The sequence below is a fragment of the Cariama cristata genome, unplaced genomic scaffold (genome assembly GCF_000690535.1).
Source record: "Cariama cristata isolate BGI_N322 unplaced genomic scaffold, ASM69053v1 scaffold42955, whole genome shotgun sequence".
Classification (NCBI taxonomy): Eukaryota; Metazoa; Chordata; class Aves; order Cariamiformes; family Cariamidae; genus Cariama; species Cariama cristata.
The window spans coordinates 4,840-32,534 of NW_009617735.1; the positions used below are offsets into that span (position 1 = coordinate 4,840).

The 27,695-nt window shown below is 39.1% G+C and overlaps 1 protein-coding gene across 1 annotated transcript; it reads right to left on the bottom strand.

The window, feature by feature from the left end:
- Positions 1 to 371: 371 nt before the first annotated feature.
- Positions 372 to 27,528, bottom strand: GRB10 (growth factor receptor-bound protein 10). Its single transcript, XM_009700618.1, has 14 exons — positions 27,290 to 27,528; positions 26,274 to 26,430; positions 20,383 to 20,498; positions 17,517 to 17,591; positions 14,290 to 14,427; positions 13,590 to 13,700; positions 12,412 to 12,510; positions 9,690 to 9,767; positions 8,909 to 9,025; positions 7,964 to 8,030; positions 6,854 to 6,941; positions 4,058 to 4,151; positions 3,067 to 3,261; positions 372 to 885 (listed from the first exon to the last, which is right to left on the bottom strand). Exons 1-13 carry the CDS (start codon positions 27,332 to 27,334, stop codon positions 3,115 to 3,117), a joined length of 1,332 nt encoding a protein of 443 aa, XP_009698920.1. The 5' UTR covers positions 27,335 to 27,528; the 3' UTR covers positions 372 to 885; positions 3,067 to 3,114.
- Between the last annotated feature and the right edge of the window lie 167 nt (positions 27,529 to 27,695).

Consider the following 27,695-nt stretch of genomic DNA (forward strand, 5'->3'; position numbering starts at 1 on the left):
TCTGTTTTCCTGCTAACTCTTCTTTAATGCTGTTTAATACAACCCACCCCAAATAACCCAGAATTAAGGCAAGAGTTACATGGTGTACAGATATATCCAAAAGATGACATTCATTCCAATATAAAATGAATAGCATTGTATTAACGTTTATTTCTAATTACAAGAAACAGAATATCAGTCCCTTATTTGTACAAAAATACCTGAAAGATTACAATTAGGTTCACAAGCCAAAAAGCTATTTACAGTATGAAGCAAAGCATATTGAATAAAGGTTTTGTCTCTTAAGTTAATACCTTTTGCATTCCCTGAAACTTTAAACTTTATTCCATTTTACAGTCACTAAATCTTGCATTGTGACAATATAATTTACGATAAGCAAGTCTTGCCACTGGAAAGGTGCATTGATTGGTCAAACTGTCAGGTATTTAGTGCAGAAAAGATAAGACAAAACATCTAAACTGAGGCACGTGTTTCTTCAAGATTAATTAACAAATAAAAAGTTTTTTGTACTTTAACACCTATCGTAACATAACTTAACTAGTAACCTCATTACCAAAATGGTTTGGCATTTTCCTTCTCAACATATTCAAGATTGCTACATGAAGTATTTATTTAGAAAATAAAATCACAGGCAAAAAGATAAAAATTCAACAGGCTCCAAAACAACCCTGAGCATCCCCTTTACATTCATGTCATTTAAATACAAAAATAAGAGTCAAATGTCCTTCAGTCCTTGGTATTCTGAGCTGGTAGCCAGCTGAATCTGTTGGAAAACTAAGGTGGTATTGACTGTTTTCCAGCAGAAAGAAGACAAAGCAGTGATCTGCTTAAGTAAGATTGTTGCCACTTTGAAGGTGGTCACTTTCTCAAAACAGCTCACTTTAGCTGGGAAAAGTACAAAATACTAAGTCAACCATCTACATACAAAAATCATGATTCATAGTCAAACTTTTATTCTCAATTTAAATAAGATGCAAGGTTTTTTTTTATAAATATGAAACACTGCAAATACTATCCGTCTACTGGGAAAAATGCATGGTTGTCACTAAGCTATGTAAACAGAAAAACTTAAAACTACAGCATAAATGGTCTTATTAAACTGGTAATGTAGTCAATACAACTATCTTTTTTCTCCTAATAGGGGCCAAATAGAAGCATGCAAAGTGAAGTCAGACTTAAGTTAGCTTAATTTCAAGGTTTTAAAATACATTGTCTAGAAAGCAGGAACACCCATTTCACTATGTACAATTAAAAAAAACAAAACAAAACAAAAAAGGCTTCTACTAAAAACAAAATCAAGTTTCTTCATTTTTAATATCTAGACATTAAATGGAAAAAAAAATACTAAATGTGTTCTGTAAACTAAAATACAGTGTTTCTATACCATTGACATAGTTATAAGCTGATATGGACGACTCAGGCAGGTTATGGTTTGTCTTAAGCTATTCTCAACACTACATGAAGACCTAAGGGTGTAGGATTGGTTTTCCTTCTTTACCCTTTCAGATGGCTAGGATTTCAAACCCAGTGGCAAATAGTAGTAAGGATGAACTAGCCTGCGTAAATCATTTACCATCTTAAGAATGCTCTGTTCTGCACTGCGCTCTGCAAGTTCCCAGGGTGGAATAGTTCTCGCTGTGGCTAACTGCACGAAGTACTGGGAAGTTAATTCAGTGAGTTCCTGCACCAACCGCGTTGCTAAAAGAATGATATTTGCAATTGGAGGATCAAGGTGGGACTTGTCTAACTTTAACACCGATTTATCATCAGAAAGAGTTATTGTGTAAACATTAAACAATTGATTTAAACATTAACAATAAGGTAGCTCTGATGACAAACCAGCACCAGAGCAGGATACATGCTTGTTTGATGTAGTTACTGGCGTGCTTTAGTGTGTGTGACACAGGGATCACCAGTTACCTCGATGGATGCTATTGCCAGCAGCTAGTTCACAATCAAACATGTTTCCATTCCCAGTATGTTCTTTCTCACCATGTAAACTTTCATGGTCCTACAGAAAGCAGAAGGGGTACAGTTCCTTTTATGCCCTACTCCCCAGAGAGCTTTGTGTCACTGTAGCTTTACTATATGGAAAGAGCTCTTTGAAACAGTCTCAAAATTCAAGGAGCTATAAAGCTAAAAACACTGTTTTGTTTTTTGTTGATTTTTTTTTTTATTTTGTCATACTAAGACTACCCGCAGAAGAATCTTCTCACAAAAAATGGTGGTTTCAAATACAAGTGTAGTCATTCAGTCCCATTCTATTTAGTAACAGTAAGTTTCCTCAGGAAAACAGTCAAAAGGCTGTAAAAAACAAACCACCACTCCAATAATAAAAATTTGTGCATAGAATCTAATACAGTCTTTGCATGACTGGATGCCACTAATATGCCATCAACATACTACAGCCATAATGCTACAAGTCAACAGTTTTAAGAGTACGTATATGGTGGTATGTTCTTTTAGAATTGTATCCTCATTGCTTCTTCAAAGACATCTGCAGATCATCGAACCTCAGGTCTCCAGAGAAGTTTTGAGACACACGCGCGCACACACACACACACACTTCTTGATTTTCTTCTAGATCCTTTTAGGCTGAAGCATTCCATACATTTTACGGTGCAGATTAATACCCAACTCCTGCATGAATTTTAAAAGCCACATCAGCTCCTAATATAGGCTGCATACAATATCCGAAACAAAGTAGGAGTGCAAAAAAAGTGATCAATACAAAAAGTAAACACACTAGTCTTAATTGTCAAGATTATTCCAGGGCAAGAGTTCTTTTCAAAGATTTCTCTTCACACTTGTTCCTGTTAAGTGGCCCAGCCAAGATAGTTTCCAGTTTTGTTTCAAATTTACTCATTGTTTTACATACCCTCCCCCCATTTTTGGGATGCTGGGACACTCAGCAGCAATCACTCTTAGGTGTTAGACAAACCAGCAATCTTGGTCTGTTGGCACCTGTCGAATCCATCCCTTTCAGAGTCCCAAGGTGCATAATATTTTTATTTATTTTTACCAACATACAAATCTGCCAATTCCCCAGTGTCAACGTTCTCTTACAATTACTCTTCTAGCAAATCCAGTCTTCAGTGAGAGTCAGATTTGAGGTCATAAGGCCACTCGGATGCAGTGGTGTTTGAGTTTGCAGGGCAAGACTCCTTTGTTTAGTTGATAGAATTCAACAAGCTGGATTAGATCACTGAATTTGGTGTTCCCATCATCCAGGCTGAAAAATATCTGTCCATCATCTTCACACTGGGGAAACAAAACATCCTTTTCAAGTTAGACTGCACATGATAAAACGCAAGCGTGGCAAAACATAAAGAATACAAGTGTGTGACGCAAGATAAATGATGGGCACTGCCCAGACAACCTAGTGCCCAGAGATCTTCATGAAACCATGCACAGCACTAGAAAAGGATGTACATTAACCCAACTTGAAATGTTTTGTCTATGAAAGTGAAAGCTTGTAGGCAGAGTAATTGAAAGTTCGTAGAGACAGCACTGGTCTTCATTACGTAAGACAAAAATACCCCAAAAATATTTGTTAGCTGTTTGTAAAATTGGTAGGCAAAGCAAGGGAAGGAGGTTTGGACCAATAGAGAGGTCTGCATGATCTTAAACTTCTGATGCTCTTTTGATCAAGATAAAAATCAAATAGTTTCTTAACATCTCAGTGTAACGCTATTTTAAGCTTAACGTTATTGGATAACCTCCAGAATAAAACTTTTTAAAGTTTCTCTAAGTTATTCTACGTTTGCCTAAGGGATAGGGAGACAATTGCCACCGTTGTTGCTGTCAGTCACAGAGAACAAGTTCTGTGCATTACTTCTATACCCAAGTGACTTACACCAGTTTTCCAGGTAACGTTAACAAAGAATTTTAATCAGATGTTTGACAATTCCAAAGAATACTTGCTAATATAACTTGCTAATGGAAACATCCCTGTTAATTACCTCAGTAATTAATAAGAGGTCTCTTCAGATGTTGGCAAAGCTTTATGACTTACAATTTCTTTTTTTGTGATCAGTATCAAAAATAATCCACTTACCGGCAAGATTTGAAAATGCTTTATTTTTTGATGATGGCACAGTGTAAGTACAAATGCCTTTGGATTGCTTTGGCTGTCCCGGAGAAGAAATAGTCTAGGAGAGAACAAGTTTAAGTACACACTGAATACCACAATCCTTTCTTCATAAATCATCAGAACAACTAAGTCATTTTGTACTATTGCCTAACTCTTCTTTAGTTGCATTAACAGTTCCATAAATGGCAATTTGCTTTCAATTTTTATACCATGGCTATGCAACACTAAAAGATGAAGAAACAAGAAGTGAAAGATACATGATAGTAGTTCTTCTCCTATGAATGTACATATGAGGCTTTTTTTAAAGGTCTCTCTAACTGAGCTTTCCATTATTGATATGTACTCTCATGAAGAAAACATCCTCATTTAACTCCAAAGCAAATCTGGATTTCTGTAGATGCGAAAGTAATACATGAGAATCTGTTCCCACTCTCCAGCATCTTGCATCAGTTTACAGAAATCCAGCGTTAGCAAAATTACGTTTAAGTTAAATGACTGCAATTGCACAGAAACAGCTCAATACTTTCTTAAAACGACTTATCAGTTAAGTAGCATTCACATTATCAAAATGGGGAAAACACACACTGACTTTTCCTCTAAAACAGTTACAGTATTTTTCCCTCAGCATCATTGGAAAAGAATATACTTTAGGAGTATAGCTAGCAATATCATACACTATGTAACTTTCACTTGTACGTTGATCCACAAGATTGATGTCCTAACTCAAATGGTTAAATACATACTCAGAAGAGGAGAAAAAAAATCTAGTCAAAAGATGTTTCCTCCCCTTGACATTTATGAACTAAGGGAAGGAGAACCTTTGTATGCCACAGGAAACAAGAATATGCCTTTGGCATAAGGCTCACAGCGCTAATCACTACTGGATTTGTGAGATGGCCAAGCACAGTCCTGGGGCAGGCCTCAAGCCCTCTTAATTGCTAACCACTAAGCCAGGAACACACTTTTCCAAGGCTGAGTTGCAAGAACTGCTTGTAGTCTTATGAACCCAAAGGAACTGACTCCAGCTCCTCTGAACCGATTGAGAAATGTCAATACCACAAAAATGCACCATCATAACCACAGTCAGTCCAATACTCAGAGACAGGCATGTCTTGCCACCACCGGAAACCATGCTTGGTATCTGAACATTCCTTTTTAGTCCTAGCAAGACCAGATGTGTGGAAAAGGGACCAAAGACTTTACACATTAGGACCCATCTCAGGGAGAAAGATCTTACCTGCCCTGTGCTTACTGCAGTTCATGCAGGTATCTGTAAAGTATCTTTCATCTAGCCATTTCAGATAATACATGATATCATAAGCTGGTGGCAAAAAGCAAAACTCAGCACAACTGATCCTGCAAGTGTTTACTCAACCTCTGGCAAGCAACAGGCTGTCCACACAAACAATGACTATAAAGATAGATGCATCCTCAACAATAGCTTCCAGAAACAGTCAAATGATAGCAGTATCAGCTGCATATATACATTGCTGAACCTCTTACATGAGCCATCAGAAGACTGTTAACTTTCTACCTTCTTTTGTTCAAGAACACACAGAGTGGGAAAATACAGGCGAAACTTTTCTCTCATGAAAACCATGATCCTTAGATCTCGGAGCACATAGGTAACACAGTTCTTTTGCCACTGCTGACTGACATGGCTACAGCCAAACTAACCAATCTTTACCTGCCACAGTGAGCAAACTGGCTAGGTGCAAATTTAACACTGCCTCAAAGGCATTAACACATTTATGAAAACCCCAAGAAGCATGGGCTACTAGATTCCTAAGGCAAGAAGTCAAAATGACCCCAAGGTTGTAAAGAAGATCTCTAGTGTGAGAGAACCAGAAACCCAACAAGTCAGCAGTGCTCCTTTGCTTTCTCAGCCTTTCTTCTCTGTTTGACCTGCTAAGCTAAAACTCAATAGTCTTAGCACAGCAAAAAACCCAAAACAATAAAAAACCCCCTCAACGAAGATGTACATGCACCAGCATTTTCTATTTCTCTAATGTATTTCATTCTTCACAAAGATTAGTGATGTTTCTGAATCAGAAAAGGCCAAAGAAAGGTTTGAACTCGACTGTCTCCTGAGAAGCCATCATGGAAATTTCTACCTTAACCCTGACAGCAGTGAGATTAGTGAACTAAAGGCAACCATGCTTTTCCCATCCTACAAATAAAGAACTGCTGAATGCAGTTTAAGCAACTTCCCTTCCATAACCATAACTACATATAAATAAGGGAAACAGAGCTGCTCATAAGATACTTAAATCTCAACTAAAGACATTTTAGAGAGCACTGGAACAGGCACTTTCATTTCTTTGCTCTAGAACAGAAATAGCTAGTGAGAAGTCATAATTAACTGCACCGATTCATGCAAAAGAGCATGAACAGCTGATTATAAATTTGTGGGCAAATGGCTAGGTACAGCTTTGCCTGAAAAGTATCTCTTCAATGCAGATTACAGGAATTAATTATTTTCAAATTCTAACATTCTCTAAAACTTGATTGCATCTGTTGGAAAAAAGAAAAAAGTTTAAGTGTATTCTTAATATTTTATTTTTCAAATTAACAGTTAGAACCCACTCCTACAAACATGTACTCTGACTTTTTGAAATCCAGACAGGTTATGATGGGACTACTCAAGAATCGGGATACTCAGAAGCGCTCAGAAACCTGTAAGCCCTTACAGCAGAATTTGTGCTCTTGTCTGTAACGTTTACCATCAGATCACAAATACTAAGCAACAGGAATACCTACCCATCTACAAGCCCTTGTTGCTTAATAATCCTGTGAGATTCTTCTCTAGAGATTCTGCCGTGAAACCAGTGCTGTGTCCTATGAATAACTGGAGGCAAGAGGGAAAAGAGAGGATGGTTAAAAACAGTAACATGTGCAACAGTTTTTTCCACACACTAATTATTTAAACATTTTAAAAGTGGGTATAGTTTTGTTACAGAATATAAAATATCTTTCATCAATCTATATAAAAAATGAATCAATATGAAAAAAATGCATCAGCTGTTGCATCTACTTAATACACCAAGTAGACAGGCATTATATTATCTCCATGTATTTTCTGATTTGCAGATGTACAATTAGGTTAATGAGAGAAATCTCTCATAATATTGCCTTTCATAGCTTCTTGAAAATGTTGGGACTAAACAATTCTTAGGATACAATGTATAAGTTAACGAGTTAGAACCAAGTCCCTTTAACTCTCAAATAGTGAAAGGCACTTCAGCTTGTGCTTTCAAGGGTGGAGTTACACCCAAATATTTTTATGTTTATTGTTTTATTGTTTTTCAAATAGTATTTTTAAATTCTGTTCAACAGAATAGAAACAGAGAATAGCTCTGTTTCCTCTAAGAAGTCTAGGATATTAACATGCAATTTCCTGTTATTTTAATAAACTTACAATCTCAAAGAGATGTTCAGGACTCACATTACAAGCATCTGTATTTTACATTATTCAGTTATTATGGAATTAATGCTATTTTGAAGACTCCCATTTTTAATCTTTAAAGATTAACAGATCACTCATTGACTTTCCTTGTCTAAAACAAAAAATTGACTTCTGGATTGTTTTAAATGGAAACATTTATGTAGTCTCTATTTTTATAAAATCTGACTTTCAAAAGATTAATATTGAAGAAAAGCTTGAGCGTGCCTTCAAAGGAAAACAAGTTCCTTCTATTATGTCTGTATGGGTAAGCATGTTAATGACAGAAAAGCTACAGATAAACATAAACATTGTATTTGACATCGAGGCCTTAATACTACACAACTGCACTCTATCTCTGTCCCTATACGAAATATAACTTTTATTTACCCACAGAGGCCTCTGCTTACAAAACCAGCAGAATTTACCTGTACTCAATGTGGAAGGATGGAGTGGACTTTGGCTACCCAAGATGTTCATTCTTGTGCTACGTTTCTATAGAGAAAATGAATTACCGTTAAATCCACACTAAAGCCTCAACAGAAGAGAATTAGTGCACATGCAATACAGATTTAATTTACAGGAAACTGGGGGCTGGGCAAGTTTAATGCAAAGATGAGAAAAAGAAATGCAACTTTGAAGGGGGCTAATCTACAAGCAGCAGCTCATTTCAGTTGGCTTAAAACACAAGCCAGATGTTAATGATGAAAGCTCAGTATCTTAAAAAAAAAAAAGGAAAAAAAAATTTACAAAAATAACAGAAAAAAGAAAAGTCTGATATGTTTCTGCTCAGGCAAAACACCAGGCACTCAGTAAATCAAGCAGTATTTCCCTCCCGTACATAAAGCACCAGCTAATGCTTCAGTAATGACTCCTATTCCCTAAGAGACGAGCATGTGGGAAAACTTGAACTGCAGCTGTCTGTCCACAAGACACTATAAACAAGTTACATCAGTTTTCATTGCAAGAGGTCCTGCCTCTTGTATATTCTGCAATTAAACTTACTGGGAGCAAGCCATTAGTCAGAGCCCCAGCCTCTTCCATGTGGGGAAGCATTTAATTTGACATATTCCTCCTCAGAGACTGGTTTTGCAAACTGGCAGTAAAGTTCTGGTGGGTCTGCTTTCCCCCTCAACTTTCCTCTGGACACTAGGGGGACAGAGAAGCAGTGGTAGAAGGTTGTTGTGAATGTGACAGTTTTGCTAAAGATGGATATTGACTTTCAGATCTGCATGCTTGCAGTGTGATTGCTTCAGGTCGGAGCTAAGCTATACTGTGACCAGCACTGCACTAACATCATAGCACACTCTGTGTTTTGGCTCTCAACAGACACTTACTAATTGCAAAAAGAGAAAAGAAGAGAAGATAGCTACCCTCCAAGCATGTCCTTCTTCCAAGGCAGCACTCTGTGCTTCAGCAGGGTTTTCAATAACTCTTCCTATTTGCCCCGAAAAATCCATTGCTACTAGTGAGTTTTCAGATACACTTCTCTGAAAAGGAATTTTCACTTGTTTCAAAAAACAGGGAAAGAAAAAACCAGCTTGAGAGTTTCATTTCAAAATGTTTTGGTTTCAGAAGAATGTCCAAAGTTATCCTTCAACAGCACAGAAAATACATCTCATTTTTTCCCCCCTTCCAAAAGATTTGCAGACACAAAAATAGATGGCTTTTCTTTTTAGGCCGTAGGGGAAGGAGAGGATTCAAAGGCTGAGAATAAAACCTGTATTGCTCAGGTTGCCCACTTGCCCTGTTGCTATAATCCAGTCATTTTCAGGGCCAGTTGGGATCCAAATATAGGATCTTCACTTTTAGATAGCTAACAGTCAGCTCTTGGCCCAACATATTTTAGGAAATTTACGTTTTAGTTTTGCCAGACCTAAGCTGGCTTCTGCAGAGACAGCCAGATGTCTCTGTACTGTAGATCTCAAAGTGCCTGACGTATCCAAGATTTTTCAATCATGTGGATCATGTAAGCCTAAAATAATGGAGAGCCAACCACGTAAACTGTGCTCATGTGAAACATGAACTTTACATTGATCTGCTACACAATGCTAAATTTACATTTCTTAGCATAAAATTTTCCACTTTTAAAATGCAAAAGCAACTGTATCTTTTCCAACATCATACATTAATGAGGTAAAGTTCATTACTTACTACTGGAGTGGAAAAGTGTGGAAGCATGGCTTTTCTCTGCTGGGGAATTCTGTAATTCTGATACAGTAGCATTCCATACTGCCAACAGAAATGCACGGACATTATTATTCAAAATATATACCCTAGGAAAAAAACTGTAGTGATTTCATAATACCACTTAAACTGGAGCAAGGTGCCACCAGTTTATTATTTTCACAATCAGAAGCTGTCCCAAAGCAATCTGCATTGAGTAATAGTGATTGGCAGGTGACAATCGAGCAGTAAATATGCATGACAAGTTCTATTTAAAAGACAGCACTTTTACAAGCCTGAGTGAAATACACAGGTAATTTCTGCCACTCTCAGCTATCACCATGTTTTCCGTATAGAATACAAGCTTTCACTCAGGTCAGAACACACATATTAACTCCCCCTCTTTTTACCCTCAACTAACGTGAACTTAGAAAAACATTCTGCATAAGACGTTCAAACTTGGTTTTCATAATGATAAAAAGTAAGAACCTTTCTAATTCACTAGCTCTTTTAATAAATTTCACAAAAAAAAACAGGAAATAGTATTTTTGGTACTTTTCTCATCCTTACAAAAATAAGGTGATTGAATTCCAGACATGCTCCTCGTTCAACATGATAAAATTTTAGCAACACCAGTAGCTAGGATGGTAGGAAAACACCTACTTGGTGCCTTCCCTAGAGGCACAGCAGTGAAGTATAGCAACATTGCTTACTGAATGTTCTAACTGAAATGATATATATAATTTTGCAAACAGGGTAATATATGACTATGGAAAGCTAAATCAATAGGTAAATAAAAAGGAGGGTCACAGGCACAGCCTTAATTTTCACTGACTACACACCTTTAATCATCTTTCAGTGTTCCTTAAAAACAAAAGCTAGTGTTAAACTTCCTAAGGGTGAATGTTATATGCCACTATACAGAAATTACTGCCATACAGCACCATTGCTGCCACAGGTCCCACTACAAAGAAAGATTCCTCTGAATGGTCACAGCAAGAGGCACGTCTACTGTTTGGTAAGAATAGCTAATTCTGTACACTGTGAAGGCTTTCCCTTGCCATTCAGGAACATCAGGAGCATTACTGCCTTGATCAATGTAACTAATTTCTTCAGAACAAGTCGTATCTTCAAGGCACAATTCACTACAATTATCTGATCCTCTGTTTGAGCACTTTCCCCACAATGCAAAATCCTGTGTAAACAGGGAAAGTAAAGGACAGCTGAGATGAAGCATTTGGAATTGCCAGGGGACTAAAAGTCTTGCCGTAATTGTTAGTGTGTATTAAACACGAGTCAAGTCAAGTCAGGTCAAGTAGCTGGGGAGTGGATTATGACAGCCAACAGAGGTACCAGCTCCACAGGAATCAAATATGCATCTTGTAACTGGGATTGCATCTTGCATTCTGGCCCATACTATGGCTAGTGCACCTCTTTTGTAACAACTTAAAATAGGAATTTCTGTACTGCGACACAGAAACTCTTACAATTAACAAATAAGATAATATTTGGAGAGCGTTCAAAGAGATGTGCTCCGGTTTGGAAGGTGACCATTTAATGTAGATGGAGAATAGGCATTGTGCTTTCATACCCACAGGTCTAGGACTCTGATTTGCTTTCCCTGCGCTTACAGGGTTTTGTATGATGGTCTGCCTGCATGGGGAGAGGAACAGGTAATTGTAGCAAACATTTGTCATGTCTTGAGGATAAACAAATGAGACAAATAAACTTTTTTGAAAGGGAGGGGAGGAATAAACAATGCTCATGCAGCATTGGGAATCTCTGTGGCTTCTCCTAGTCAGTGTCACACATGGACTGGGAAGTGATAAAACCTCATGCTCTTTCTGATGCATCCACTCCCTTTCCACTCCCTGGATGCATGCTGCAAAGTCTGCAGCAGGTGGGTGTGAAATGCTGGTGGGGAAAAGGGCATTTTCGCAGAGAGGGGTGTGAAGGCTCTGCTCATGGGGGCTGCTACTTAGGCAGGAACGGTGACTCTGTTCGTTCAGGACAAGAGAGACCAAGTCCTTGCAGTGGTCCTGGATTACATGTCCCGTTTTGGGCATGCAGCAGGCACCAGCAGGACGTTGGCACGCTGACCTCAGCGGCCAGAGAGAACAGCCGTGCCCTCATTTCCAAATCTGAAATTATCTGTTTGCTACCGAGAGAGCCGAAGTTGACTAAGCTTAAGCTTCTCCATCCTGTTTTGGTAGACATGTATCTGCTATCAAGTACCACAGTACCACTTTGTGCATGCCTCTATTCTTTATCACATTTTGTATCTTACACTTTGACACAGAATATTAGAGAGTAGGATAATTGCACAGAGGAGAGGTGAGATTTTCATTGGTAACATGTTATCTGTACGTATATATTATATTTTTTATATATATATGTATATTCCCTTTAATATGAGGGAGGAAGTAGTAAGGTACAGAGAAGAACACAGTAGTTTTCAAGGTAGCATCTTCAGGGAAAGATTTAAAACCAACCCAAAACTTCTGCACATTTCCCTATGAAGATCAGAAAGTGCTCAGCTTCAAAGAGTGCAAAATAGTCAACTTTCTCCTCAGTTCCTTCCATGCTGATTTTGTTTCAAAAAAACATGGGAAGCCTCCTACCATATTATCAAGAAATCTCATTGTTTGCTGTCAGATATGAATAACTTAACTATAGGTCTAGCTCTGTTCACATAGAAGAGATTAGGTACCTTGAGGAGTCGAAAGGCAGTCATCCAGCACGTCCTGCTTTGCTCATCTTCAGCACACAACAACCTCAGTTCCTTAGTTTCATTTCTAACTCTGTTGGGCTACAAAGTATTAGAGGGAAGTCAGCTACATTAGGTAGAAAACCAACACCACTATAAGTTTACTGCAGAATAAAGGCAGGTACAGTGTTAGTCCAAGAACTGTTCGGAAAAAGCTCACACCACCCTAAATCAAAGCTCAGGAGAGGGTGAGCATGCTTTGAAAGAAATCACTTTCTCAGCTGGGTCCAGTAAGATAAACATCAGTGCCTGCTTTGAAATACCCTGCACTTCTGGCAGTTTATAGGAACACGGTACTAAGGCCATGCTAGAACCAGAACCAAGGCGTTTGGGGCTTTTTTTTTTAGAACTGAGAAGTTTTATGAGCCCCCATGTCAAGATGAAGAACCAAAGTTTCCGTAACTGAAGGTTACTGGAATTCCACTTCCATCAGTTCAGGATCTGTCCTGCAGCCGGTTTCTACTCTCTCAGGCAAACCCATGTTGTCTAGCTTTGGAACAGCTGCTAGGAAGGAGACTACTTCACCGCTGCCAATAAAACCAGCTCCCAGCTTTATATTCTATACAGAAAATTACGTGGAGCTTTGAAATACTTTCTAAACCTATCCATCAGCACAATAGTTTTTAAAATCCTCAAAGGCAACTGCTTATTCTCATTTCCATTTTCAAAGACAATCTTCTTCTTTAAATAAATGCAAACCTCTGGCCCACAATAATGGTACAATTACCCCCAGTCGGAGCTTGATGCTTTGCTGCTATATAGTTTTGGTGCTTGTTGTCCAGAGAAACTTTCCCATTCAATTAGAGTACTTGGAAAAAAAATTTCATCTGTGAGGTGAACCAAGGCCACCTCACAGGCACACCAAGCTTCATCACTGAGCTGATCTTGCACAGAAATTTCCCAAGCCAAAGGAGCACCAGATAAAGTGTTAAAAGTGTCACATAAAACGATGGCAAGATTCACAGGACATGCCTGCCAAATGAAAAACGTTAAAGATCAAGTCCTCATGACAGAAATGCTTGGAGAGTTTTACGTACAAATCCCATTTAGCTGGGGGTTGGGGGGACTCTGAGCTACCAACACCATCTTGAACTTTGGAAGAACTTAATGAGAAGAATTACCTTTATACAAAATCCATACTCTGCAGGTGCATTGTACAACTTCTTGCCTGCTATCAATGAGAAGATATTGCTGTCTTCTAGGTCAGCCAACAATTGCAAATGTCTTGGCTCCTGGGGAAATAACGTGGTTTATCGTAGGTAAGTCTAAGATTTTGGAAGATCTTGCTGCAAGCTTCGCAGTCTCTCAAGACCAACCTCCAAGAGAGGGCACTGTACGAACACTGTGCTCCTCTCTCCGGTAGCCTGACGTGGACACGGCCTGTCGCCTCTTAAATATCAGCCTCCTAGCAGAAGGTGCTTTATACAGAAGCTGACAAAATACTTATTCAAACACAGCACATTAAAAATGGTATAGCCTATTACATTGCTCCAGAGAAATCTGAGATAGATAATATAAATATTGTTTAAGTTATCATTTAAACTAAATTCATGAACCATGTGCTTGGAAAGCATGAGTTTTCTTGCTAACTCTGTTAGCACAACTTCAGTAGCCACAATGATGTTGTTGGGCTACTTTGGTTTTATTACATGATAATGCTATATAGCTATTTTCATCCAGGGCTTGATTGTCATTTGATCATGGCTTGCTTATCGTTTTCTATGTGATAAAAAAAGGGAACACTGTGTGAAGATATTTAAAAACCAGCAAAAAATAATGCTTTCACATGCTAGTACTCTGCAACTTCTTTTTTAATCTTACCTTTGAAGTTCCTTTTGTAGAACAATAAAGTCCTGATCTCCTCAAACACACATACAATTTCTTCCATGATTTCCTACCCAGCTCTTTCACATGCAAGAAACCTTGAATTTCAGGGCAGCTACTGGAGTTTAAAAAGTTCTGTTGGAGAGGAAAATGTAAATGAGGATTGTGTCCTACAGATGAATTATAAAATTGTCACTGTATTTGCAGAACAGAGAAACAAATGGCAAGTCCCTTTGCTGACTTCAGGCGCAGTTTCACATTATGCTTAAACTGACCTAGATGTTTAAACTTATTTACGACCAAAATGGATATTCCTGCTCCTCCTGTTACGTCTACCTAGCTAACTCCTCCTGCCACTGACATCTCCCTGTTCTCTGTGTCAATACTTAAATCTCCAAAAGGCTAACCATTTCTCTGTATCCCCATTCTTCTTGCATTTCACCTGAAGGGACACAAAGTAAGCTCATTAATTCTTAAAATAATACTTAGTCACAATAATTCCAGCAACTTCTCTAACTTGGAAACATTGGCCAAAATCTTGCAACTTTATCCTGAAGTTTTAGACTGGGAACAGCCTATTTCAGGATTTCCCACGTTGAAGTCTTATATAGCACATGAACCTGTCCCAGGACAAGAGGTATGACAGATAACAGAATATTTAACTGAAAATGAAACGTAGAGCAGTCAAGTAAGTGTCAGAATTTATACTAGACTACAAGATCCAGAAGTATTTCTGTTCTTGACATAATTAGAGGGATCACATATGGAATCATGTGATTTATGATACATCAAAGAAAGGAAGTATTAAGTATGTTTAGTGAATTGATGGATTGCTCCCGTATTACAATGGGCCAGATTTTTAAATGACAGAGGGCTTGCTCAGGAAGTTAAATGCCAAACTAATAAAATTCAATAGTGGGAAGAAAAATTGCATAAACCTGGTTGGCCTAGATGCCTCTGCAATTCTTGAAAGTTGTGTTTTGGTGTTATTTCATTGACAATGCCCACAGGAAACAAAACCAAAAATCCGTGCCCTGTGTCAGAATTCTTAGTTGCATTATAACTGGTTTTTTTCCTAGTCCTCCTTCCCATCTCATCTAACAGAATTGAAAAGAACAGTCAATTTTCTTGCTATTTGCACTATGAATTCACTTCTCAACTGTGAAAGGGAAAGACCAAAAGGAGAATATATTCTCTCTGTCCAGCTAGATAAACCAAAAGTAAACTAACATGCAAGCCTTTTTTGCATATCTGAGCCCAGCTGACACTAGCAAAACCAGATCCCTCCGTTTTTAATGCTATTGTTAAGACTAAAAATACTAGCTCTTAATGCTGTATATGATATCATGAGATTATATTTAATATTCTTCCCTATCTCATGTGTAATTAAAACCAGCGCACTTGCTCAATGTTTGAGGTGGCCTCAGATGCAACACTTTTAATGACTACTAGACTGCAGGAAGTTTACCTTCAACAAATTACAACTGTCATTGAAATGATGAAAAATCATTGTGTGTTTTTAAAAGGAAAGGGGTATTTAATATAAATGCTTTAAGGAAGATTGTTTTTTATGGCTAAACAACAAACCAAAGAGAATGTACCTATCCTCTTTCCCCGACTCCCTCGCACTGTCAACTCTCATGACTTACGCTTCTGCAGGACCATACCTAACTCAGCCTTCCCAGAAGCAAACTCTTGTACCTCATAAGGTTGTAACGTTTTCCTTTCCCTATTGCTTGAGTTACTCTAGGTTTGAAACTTTTCCATCTTCCAGAACATCTAGGACTTTCAGGGAGTCCTGCTGCTCGTGTTAACAAGCAAACTCAATTGTCCACTTACACCGCAGGAAAAAGGGTCCAAGGTGTGAACAGCTCTGTTCCTACCAGTCTGTGGCAATGCCCATTCACAGCAGTTTTGGTTCCTGACTGCAACCTCATTGCATGTGACTTTAATTTTTAATTCCAGAAACTGGTTTGATTCTTGTTTTGTTTCCCAGCTGAGAGCAAATGCTAACATTTTAAATTCTTCTCTGTGAACCTGGAGCCAGTATTTAATGGATTTGAAGTGGTTAGGGGACAAAATGAGTGCATTGGTTTAAAAATCAGTGGAAACTTGCTGCATTTAAACAGAGAGCCAGTGTATATTTGCAAATATGCAAAATGACAGAAATCAAGCTAAAATCAGTTACTGGTATGTATACTTTCTTCATATATTTGTGCCTTCTGCTTTATAACTTGCTTGTTATTCGTGGTACTGTCTTCCCACCATCATGGTCTTATATTTTTAATATAGTACTCTTTTAATAAACTGTGTTTTAATTTGGCCGCGTGAGTTGAATGTCCTCCAATTGAGAAAACAACTAAAGTGAAAAATATTTAGACTACAGGGTTTAGATCTGAGTGCTTAAACTGAGAGGTTTAAGTGAATGAGTTAGCCCAGAGAGGTAGCCCACCCTTCAGCACTATCCTTGGAGGCCAACCAACTGTGCCACCACCTGCAGTTCCTTCATGAGCAAGCAAGAAACTGTACAGTGACACCAAGACTTCAGTATAAACTCAGTGCATGTGCCACTGCCATGCAGATTACACAAGTCTACCAACACCTATGCATAAAGTACACGCCCCTGTAATTTAACTTGGGGAGCTTTAAATGGGATTACTTTGCAAATACTACATACAATTTTCTGTAACTACTTGCATTTAATTCTTAGGGAATTATTTTTCTACATAAAAGAGAAGCTAGTTGGCTGAAGCAGGGGGAAGTTGGTCCTTATTGTTAATTCTCACCAGGCACAAACATGGGACATAAAAAGCAAAACCTCTCACTATCTCAAACCCACCTTCTAATGTACACACACATTTTTACACTTTCTCCTATGCTATGATGTGGGGTATAGAAGAGTACTTCTGTTTTACTTTTTACAAGGTGTATTTGTTTTTCTAGAAACATATCTGCTGAGACTGTTTTAGGAAAAACACTAGGTGGCCAAACCAGATACCCACAGAGTAAGTTGAATATTAATGGAACAAAGATGTATGAACACAGCTATGAATACTTTGTGTTTCTTTGTCAGATATTTTCAACATTAGTACCATACGTTAACACACTATACTGGTCTTTCTCCAACCAGCTATTTCCAGACCTTTGAATTCTCCCTTCTTTCCTTTCAACCTCTCCCCTCCAGCTCCAAAACTTTCTTTGTCCATACAGAAAACTTACAGTACCTGCAAAAGTTGTGACTGTGGGATACTGCCATTTGTTTGCTGGCACCAGGCAACCATTTGCTCTGGAAAGAAATTCTAGACACAAAAAGAGAAGACAATTGGAAGTCACATTATGTTTGAACACTCTCACATAGAACAAGTAGAATTTTCTTCCAGTCATTAATTTTTTGAAACAATCACTCTTAGATCAATTTGGAGATCCCCTGACGCAGGAAGTGTTACTAGGGCTTTCAAGTGCAGTTCTTCCCTTCCTTCTGCTCACCAAACGCCCATGCATACAGAATGTGGATTTTTAAAATATCTGATATGCAGCATTTCCTAAGTGCATTTTCCCATCATTTCCTCTTCTACTGAGGGCTTGTGGGGATCTCTAACAGCCTCTACTTTCTAGGAAAGGACAGGATGAATGATCCTGCAGGTTGGGTATGCAGCAACTCCTTGCTTATTGCATATTCTGCCACCAAATTTCTGGGCTTCCCTCTCCGTCCAGAAAGGCTGTTCAGCCAACAAACTCTCTGTAACTCCACTTGTCACATGGAAGACAGAGTTTTCTCTACCCTCACAAGGGTAAGCTGGATGCAAATGCATTAAAAGAAGTCAGGGATGCTGCAGGATCTCCAGTATGTACACCTTTACCTTTGATAGCACTCTCTCTATCCAAAATAGAGTTCTTCAGTGCTGTATCTGCTTAACCCTAAAACCTGCTCCATCCCTCAGAAGGCTCCAAACAAAGTGCCATTCGCAGACCTTCATTATGAGAAAGAGCTCATGTGTGACTGTTGATGCTTTCATTTGGTTGTTCAACAGCCAGGTTATCCTCAGGGCTTGAAACCCTTCCATCTGGCATGAGAAATGCCCTTTGCAAAATTTATTTCTGTATGTTTATATTTCAGGGCAACAAAACAGAGCCCAGTGTTTTTTCTTGTAAGGATAAGTCAGCATACATTCCATGAAATGAAATAATAAAAACTGAATGAGGACATATTTGCAATAATTAGGCTCTGTGTCGCATGCCCTGCTTCACCTGCTAGGTTTGAATAACCTCAAAGCAGACATCCACCTCCTTTCCCCCATCCCACAAACACAGAAGCAAATACTGTTTAACACACAAACAGGTGCTTCTACAGAGCTTTTTGATTTCAAGCATCCAGTACAATATCTCATTCATACTGAATCTTTGCGTGACAAAGGTCAGACAGTTTTCTCACTGCTAAATCAATGACTTGACTTCAGATTTATTCCTCCACTTCCCCTTTTCATTTGCCATGTTTTAAAATGCCTATATAATTTGGTACACTGAATTTACTATACACAGCAATTATATTAAGTCATTATTGATGTTTTTAAACTTTATTTGAAGCATGAAGACATGCAGAAATGCCTGAAATAAAACAATGACTGATTATAACAAAATGAATCACAAAAAAACGTTTCCAGTTTAGAACATTCATCACTCTTCAGGCAATATATATTTCAGTCTTTAGGGCCAAAAGAGCCGGGCTGAAGAGGAATCACCCTTCTGCCAGGTAAGTTGCACAATGAATTATGAAAGCTAACATTCACCAGCCTCTCTTGAGTAGAAACAGTGCCATATGGCAACAGCTAATGCAACGGATAGGGAGCCTTCGCATTCTTACACCAAAAGAATGATTTATTCTCTGATTGCAGGAGCCTGGGACTGAATGCCAAGCATTCTGGGTTTTACTCCCATGCTCTGTTATTAATTAAAGTATACCACATGAAACCAATGTGCTAGCTCCTATGATACCAAAATTTCTGTACAACACTCAGATGTTCATAGGTTATCAGATGGGAAGATCAACAGAAGTGAAAAATTACAAATGCTCCATGTACAGAAATGTTTCACACAGTAAGTCAAGGCACAGCCTCTGAAACAAGCACCAGCAGATGATAAATGTGCGTGCAAGCACATGTGCGAGGATGCAGCAACTGTGCATTAGCGTCTATGAGGAAAGGAATGAATTTATCATCCGCAGTAACTTCAACAATGAGTTTTCATGTGACCTCTTGTATCTTTTTACTTCTGGCACCACAAATGCCCAACTGATCCAAAACCTGTTCTCACCTAAACCACCTCTGGATTATCTTTCTTCAGCTATCTAGATGGGTCGCACCAGCTGACATTGGTTCACGTCAACAGCCCGTTCCAACTTAATTGTTTAGATAAAAAGTGAAAAATCATCCTCTAATAAGCAGTTACACTGCAAACAGTTTAAAATTACAACCCTCAAAGGATCTTACAAATCCAGGAATAAGTATAGCTATGACATACAATACTTTTCAAGCATGGATATACATGAGGACATAGAGAGGGCAAGTTACTATGACCAGTTAAAGAAGGCAGAGCACACTAGTAAAACACAGCCATAGGTGAGACACTTGTTCAACATATGTAAGGATAAACTGGAAATTCCTTGTATGTAGTAAGTGCTTCAGGGGTTACCCAGAGGGTTTTTGTTTCAATTGTTACTGTCAGAAATTAAAAGGTTTGGATACTGCAAGCTATGAGATCAATTTGCTTCAAATCAAGTAACTTTGAAGATAATGAGTAAATTGCACTTCTGATTGTTTTTCTTAAACCAACAAAGATTTCCCTGTCTTGGTCACTCTCCAACATAACAATACCCATTTTGAAACAAGTATATTTGGTAACTTGAAAACACTTGAGGTTTTTAGGCTGGGAGGAGAGCAAGGAATCCAAACATTGTTTAAAATTTCTTTGGGAAGAATTCTGTTTGTTGTTTGCTTTTTTTTTAATAGATGTTTACGACATAACAGTGCCCAGCAATGTTATTGCAACTCATCCCTCTGTCTGTGGTGTAAACAACTAAATAATGAGACTCACCATGGGATTTTTGAAAAATTCATATTTTGCATAATTCTTCCTGAACAAAAATTTACTTTCACTTCCCATTGTGGACTCAACTTGAACTATGAGCTCATGATCTTCCAAGCACCTCTCTGTGGAAAAAGAACATGATGTTAACGCACAGCCAACCAGCAGAAGCAGCGAGACTAACTTCCAAAGAACAGGAGTAAAACAATCCAGTGTAATCACGTTACCTTTTAAGAAGTTAGCAAAACATATTATAGCTTTCAAACCACACTGCCTTTAAAGGAACTAGGGCCTAAGTATTACAAAGTTTAATATTACATGGCAGTGCTCTTCAAAGATTTCCTACATCAGGGCTTCACAAGCACAGACTTTTGAGAAAGGAAAAAACCTAACATTTTTCGTGTGCAGTGGTTTAAATAATACACATGAACCTCTTCTTTTGGTGCTGGCTATACGCTGTGGAACCGGCAAGGTGGACAGATTTAAAGGGAAAAAAGTTGCGGAAAGGCCTCCATTAGGTCTTGAACTATCACAAAAATATAGTGTCCTGTTTGATCGCACTCTATAAACCCAGTTCATTTCAAGGTGAACTTCAGGCCTTTATTGTAGATGCTAGACAATGGGGATTATTATGAAAGAGGTCACAGGATCTACTTTACAGGAATACTGACAGAGACAAATGTTTTGTACACATGACAGGGCAATTTCCTGCTCCAGATTTGGTTACAAGGTAACTCCTCATCACCACCACTTCTGTGGTCAAAAGAATGGCACATCAAAGCATGAACAGATAGCTTAACAATTCACTGAAAGCAGTAACTCAAAAGAAGGCAACTGGGCTAAGTGTGCACTACCACTTAACGAACTCATTATCTTGGCAAATCTTCAAAAGTTTCCAAGAAAATATTTAGGCATTTTTCAGAAGTCTTAATAGTCAGTACTTTGATCCCTTATATAATAAGAAATAAAAAATAAGGTCGAACGAGAAATAACTTTCACAAAGCTCTATCCAAAATGCGTGTGACTTGCTGGCCAAAGTTTGGAGAGTCCCTTCCCCACTTCATGTCCCTGCATCCTCGCATTCCCACAGTTAGACAAGCTAGGCTGCCACCCAAGTTCTCTTCGGGTATTTTCAGGACAGAAAGCAAGCAGTCATCGGTATCTCAAAAAATAGCAAGCTCTTGAATGTCACTTGAATTATTCAACTTAGCAGATTAATGTAAGTTCTTTGATTGAAAATTTAACCTCTCTCTGAATGATCCCATTGCCTTTTTCACCTGCATTTAGATTGTCAGTCATCACCAGCTCACTGATGACTTCAGCATTTACCGTGCATTTACAATGTCCAGCCTTGCTACAGATTGTGTTTCAAGGGGTTAACATTGAAGATTTTCCATACTGGGCTGCTCTCAAATAAAGAGCTTGCTGCTTAGTGCATTAGCCATAACACCACTTTTAAGGGGCAGTACTAATGTATGAGACAATACTGCTGTTGGTAGCAGTTAATTAAGGACATTTTGCACCACCTGAGCATTCAATCACCTAAACCTCCACATTACCTAGGGGCTCCAGGGGTGAAGTTTCAGGTATTGCTGCTGATCTATTGCTACTGTCACAGTTTTAGGCAACCGGTTAAGTCAAATCTCCTCCATGCTGTGATGAGGATGGTAGGCCTATGAGGGTGGAGGGCCTTTCTGGTTTTTAAATTATGCTTCCTCTAAAACCCATTTAATTATGTTGGTATGAATCTTCATCACAGTATGAACCCTGAAAGACCACGTGTCCTGCTACTGCTTGCTTCTGTCATCACACAAAGTTGTGGTCTTTGCTTTTCTAACGCACTTAAGATTGCTTGCTTAAGGGCAGGGACAAACCACGTCCTGTTCATTCTGTCCTGAGGAAACACAGTATAGATAAACATTTGTCAATTTGTTTTGTATTTTGATCATTAGTTTGTGTAAATATACCCAGTGACTGTTTCTTAGATGCTTTAGGCAGCTGACCTAGATGTATTTCTTTACTAAATCAAGACCCTTTTGAGATTCTGTGGTGATACTCCCACTGATTTAATGTTTACATTTTCATTTTCATGGTGAAAGCTATCTTGAAGAAAAGGTGCTGCATTATATAGCACATACATATAAAAAGGAAGCTAGTCCTGCTCAGTTTGCTGCTACTTCACAGAAGTTGTACACTTGGGAAGTCCTTAGTAATTTGCGCTGCTAGTACAAATGGGATGAACTGCCACTTGACGCACCAGCAACTCAACCTCAGCCCTGCTTTGAGCTTCCTGCTACAAAACCAGAAGCACAGATGTCAGTCTATTAAGTTCAATAGGTCAGTCTGTCTTCAAGTGGCATTGCTGCTGAAGTGACCAGACATGTCTCCTATTAGTTTATCTGACAGGCTCAACTCAGTCTTCTCTACACACTTCCTAGAAGAACAGAACAGACTTCCCGTCCCGTCCCCCCCCCGCAAAAAAAAAAAAAATTGCCCTGTATTATTACCTAAACTTCTACAGAACTGCAGAAGTGATACACAATGGGAAAAGGAGCTGGATTCCACCATGAACAACTCACAGGCATGGCCCAAAATTCCCAATTAGCGAATCATTACAAATGACAGGTGGACCAAAGTGTGAAATAGCTTGCCCTGTTTTTGTATTTTAGCGAGTGCTGTGTCTAACTGTTGCACTTCTAATTTGTTCGGATTAAGGCAAATCAAATTCAACATGTAAAAAAGGAAATCTATGTACAGAACTATGCAACAATTCTTTCTTCTAACCCTACATATATTTCAGACCCCTACTACTTTTCTTTCCTGCTTCAACTATATTAACTAAGATGTACAGTCAATTCTGGAGCTGGAAAAATGAGGTTTGTAGGTAGGGATTCTTTCAGTGTCCAGACACATGCTACCATGACGGTCTGTCTTCATCATTATTATTACTTCTGTTAGTGTCCAACACAGATATCTCAGTCCCCGTCCTAAACTGATGATAGTTAAGCATGGAGTAGCACATCGGAGAATACCACATTTTATGAACAGGTTAAGTGTATTTCTACTTGCAAATAAAATAATGGGACCAATTCAAGTTTCACAGACTGCTTGAACCTTGACCACAAAGCGTTTAAGATACCAGTGGTGCAGTGCAGCAGGAACCTTTCCATATGTCAAATCCAAGCAAGTTTGAGGGTAAAATGTCACACCATTGCCTCCAGTGAGAGCACAACTACTTTGTGCAGTCCAATAGCTGTCTGAAGTTATTTGCAAGCACATGTGTTATTTGGAATACACTTGACTACGTGTGCAAAGTAAGCAGTCAGGTGAAGGTTCCTTAAAAACTAGAACCTAGATCACCACAATGATAAATATGCAGCTGGCTTAAAAAATTTGCTCTTGTCCTCAGTCTGCCCAATAGCAAAAAGATGAACTGGTTCAGCAAACTGAGCTCTTTTGGAAAGTAGTATTAGGCAAGACCGGAGAGAGGAAAAAAGACAGTGAACTTAACAAAGGAACTCGCCTCTTTTGGTGGGCTTCAGGATTTCCACCTACAGCATTAAGTCAGCAAGGATATCTTAAGCAAGAAATAACGTCTTCTGGAAACACAGAATTCTCATTACTCTTAAACCATATGTCTTTCCACACGGCTAAGTATCTATTCGCCGTTGTTTCATACTTAGACTAGCAATCTTACTTCTAGAGGGAAAAATATGGAACATCAGATACCTGATAATAACTTCAGCTAAGGTGCAGACTACCTTGATCTGAAAGTCTCTGAAATACAGGGAAGCATTTAAGCTACTGAGAAGCTAGAAATAAGCAGCTGTATAACAAAAAATTCAAACTGCAACCAAAATTGGGTGGACACATGGAAGTTGGTATTGAAAGTTTACCGAGTATGTCACAGTCTATGCTTTGGTCCCCAAATACAAGAAATGGGAAGTTGCTGTCTCCCGTTAAATGAACTCCTTTATCCCCTTTTCTGTCCACTTACTTTCAAATATGTGAAACCTGTATCACTACATCTTTTTTAACTCTTTAAGTACTTTTTTCTTTGTCTGTTCGCTTTACAGCCTCAAAGGCTGCATTACTTTTCACACAGATCTACTGCGTGACCTGCCGAGGACAGCCCTGGAGCAGTCCCTGCAGAAGTTTGGTGGCTGCTGAAGCCCCAACCTGCGCACCCCATTTCTCTGGGACAGCCGGGGCCCCATTTTGTGCTTCAGTGTGAAACAGAGGTCCAAGGCAGGCAGGTCCCCATGTATATAAATGCAGCCCGATAAGTATCTTGCTCTTTTCCCATCATTGTTAATTACCAAGTTATTTGTGTGTAAACAGAAGCTTTTGATTTCCTAATCAGCCTCCTGCCCGATTCATTCAGAGATGTCACACACCAGAGTTTGACAGCACAATTAGTCACCATGGAAGCTATTGTGATGTCACAAACACTGAATTGTGGCATCATTGAATGAATCTGGCAGGAGAAGGATGTTGGTTACAAAGGAGAAGGCTTCTGTTTACACAATACCTTGGTAATCAGCAATGATGGGAAAGAGAATATAGAAAAAGAGAGCCTGGTAGTTTAATGAGCATTGATAAAACTGAAAATTTGTGAAGGTTGTTAGAAGCGCGCATGTGGCATATTAAGCCAAAGAGATAAAGATTCTGTAATTTATACCTTAATTCTTCACCTTGTCCTATGTCCTCACAACTGAAAGTATATCACAGACATATACAAATAAGTACTTTTTAAATTTTTTCACATATTTTCTATATTAGGAGAGATACCTAATAAAACCATTGAATAATCAGGATATCCTATGATATTTTTTTTTCAGTGCTCTTCTGTAAAGCAGTGAATTTATCTGCGTTTAACAGTATCGGTTTAGGGCATTACATCTCCAGCAAACTGTTTCCTTTTTTCGTTTGGAAGGGTTCTGAATTACCTTTTTAGACATAAAAAAACCTCTGTTAGCTACGGATAGCATTCACAATCCCAGTGCTGATGATCACAGCTTATGGTTTGTCCTCCTCTATTTTCTAGAAAAAATTCCCTGTGAAGTATATTGACTAATACTCCAAACGCTGCACTTTCAAAAGCGTTATTGTATGCTACGTAGAATTATAGATAGCGTATCTGAGCGATATGCAGTTGCAGGCTGCACAGCAGAACCCTGCAACTAATCAGTGCCACAAAATAACAGGAAAAGCAAGACTGAATAACACAAGATCCTTTCGGGTACTGTAATTAAACCAATTCACAGTGTTATTTAATTCCCCACAGTTCTTCCTCTTGCTGCCTTCTTGAAACTGTAACCATGACACCTTAATTTCAATCAGGTGGAGGAGCTGCTGCCTGGAGAGCAGATGCCACTGCTGGTCCAGAAATTGCCCATGGATTTGCGGGTGGTGCTACCATTTTTTTTGCTGCCTGAAGTCAAGTTTAGCCAACCCCCTTCCCCCACCTCAGCATGTCTAGCTTTCATAAGCATTACTGTAGGTATGCAAAGCTGAGTCTGTTCACCCAGGTCTCCCAGCTGGTGATGAGCTGAGCTGTTTCACAGGACCAGTACTCTAAGGATCAAGCTTAATTTGCCTAAGCTGTTTATTTGCAATAGCTTCAGACACAGCAAGGTAGCAACAGAGCACTAGTGTGGAGATTAGACAATTATTTTTTATAACAAAAAAACAGAGGATGCGAAATAAGAGAAGGACTTAAAATGGCTTAAACGCTTAACACATCAAATTGTAATACACAAAAAGCACGTATGTGACTTCAGCTAATTGTACAAATAAAAGCAGTGGAAAGAAAACGTTCCAGCTGGAAGCACATTAATATGAATTACACATATTTCACGTTCCCAGGTAACCATGCCACCCCTTTGACCATTCCCTACCTAATCCTAGGTGAGGGTGATGCTCCACTAGAGTCCAGCTGTTATCATCCACACAATGACTTTTGTAAACGAGCAGCTGACAGAGGTCCCTGGCTGTCATGTCTGCTAGAATCTCGACCACTTTGCTTGTTCCATCTTCACTAAAGACTTTTACATCCTGCAACATAAAGGGTACACTTACAGATCAACAGCTCTGAACATAGGCAAACCACACAGCTACTGTAGAAAAGCATCCTCTTGGCGTGACGGTTCCAAGCACCTTGGCAGCCAGGACAAATGACATGGATGATTCACTTTATAACACTTTCTGTAGATGCCCCTTTGCCCTATTCCCCCTCCCGCCTCCCCAACACCTCCCTGCACTAAACAAAGAGTCAGCAGGGTTAATATGACCACATACACAGAAAAAGTGAGAAAGCAGGTTCTGTATAAAGCTGTGTAAGGTAAGCAAACGTGAAACAATATCGAGAGAGTACTTCAGCAACAGTGGGTGAGAGAAATTACATCCAGTCAAACACACACAATTTTCTTTGCGATCCTGTCGGAGGCCTCTGAACATTTACAGACGAGCAGGCCAAGACCCCGAAGATTAAAAATGGCTCTCTTGTTCCCCACTAACTTTTGATTGTTTCGCTCAGGGAAGTCCCACTTGCAGTTCGCCGGAGGATCAATTAGCTAGCACCATCCACACATTTCTCTCCCTGCCCCAACTTCTCTTTTGATCCTAGCTGGAAAGTAGTTTGAAACCAAATGTGCATACAGGCTGCACATCCTAAATATTAATGGAGATGAGAGAAGAAGTCAGGAACCTTCTCCCCACCTCCTGAATTATACAGATGCTTTCCTCTTTGCATTGTTCTGCTCAAGCGAGAGACACTTGCCGCAAAATTGTTTCTCTGGGCGAATATGCAGGTCCGAGATCTAAATCAACTCCGGGTTTAAAACGCTCCGCATCCTAGCAAGAGAAGGTGAATCTAACAAAAACCCGGAGGGTAATTTGATATGGAAAATCTTACCTCAACGGCACGTAAAAGGCAGCAGTCGGAAGAACAAGATGGCATTTTAAATAGAGATTGCCTCTTGAGAGAGAGTTTGTTCTCTGCCTCCACCGACCCTTTGTAGCCTACGGCTGGGTGCCCGGGGTGCCGGCAGTGTCAGCGGACGGCGGTACCGTACCTGTCACGTAGCCCCTGCTATGGGGACTGTTTCTGGGGAGGGAAACAACTCTGCCAGAGCTCCACTCAAAGGGTTACACGCAATCTTTGCGGTAGTGAATCAAACCACACTGTGTAGACCAATCCTGGCCCTCCCTCCGACTGATGTAATCATTTCCCACACACTATCAGACTTCCAAATTATTCCCGCCCCCCCCACTCCCCCCAAAAAAAGAAATTACAAAGGAAATTTGTTTTTATGACCACC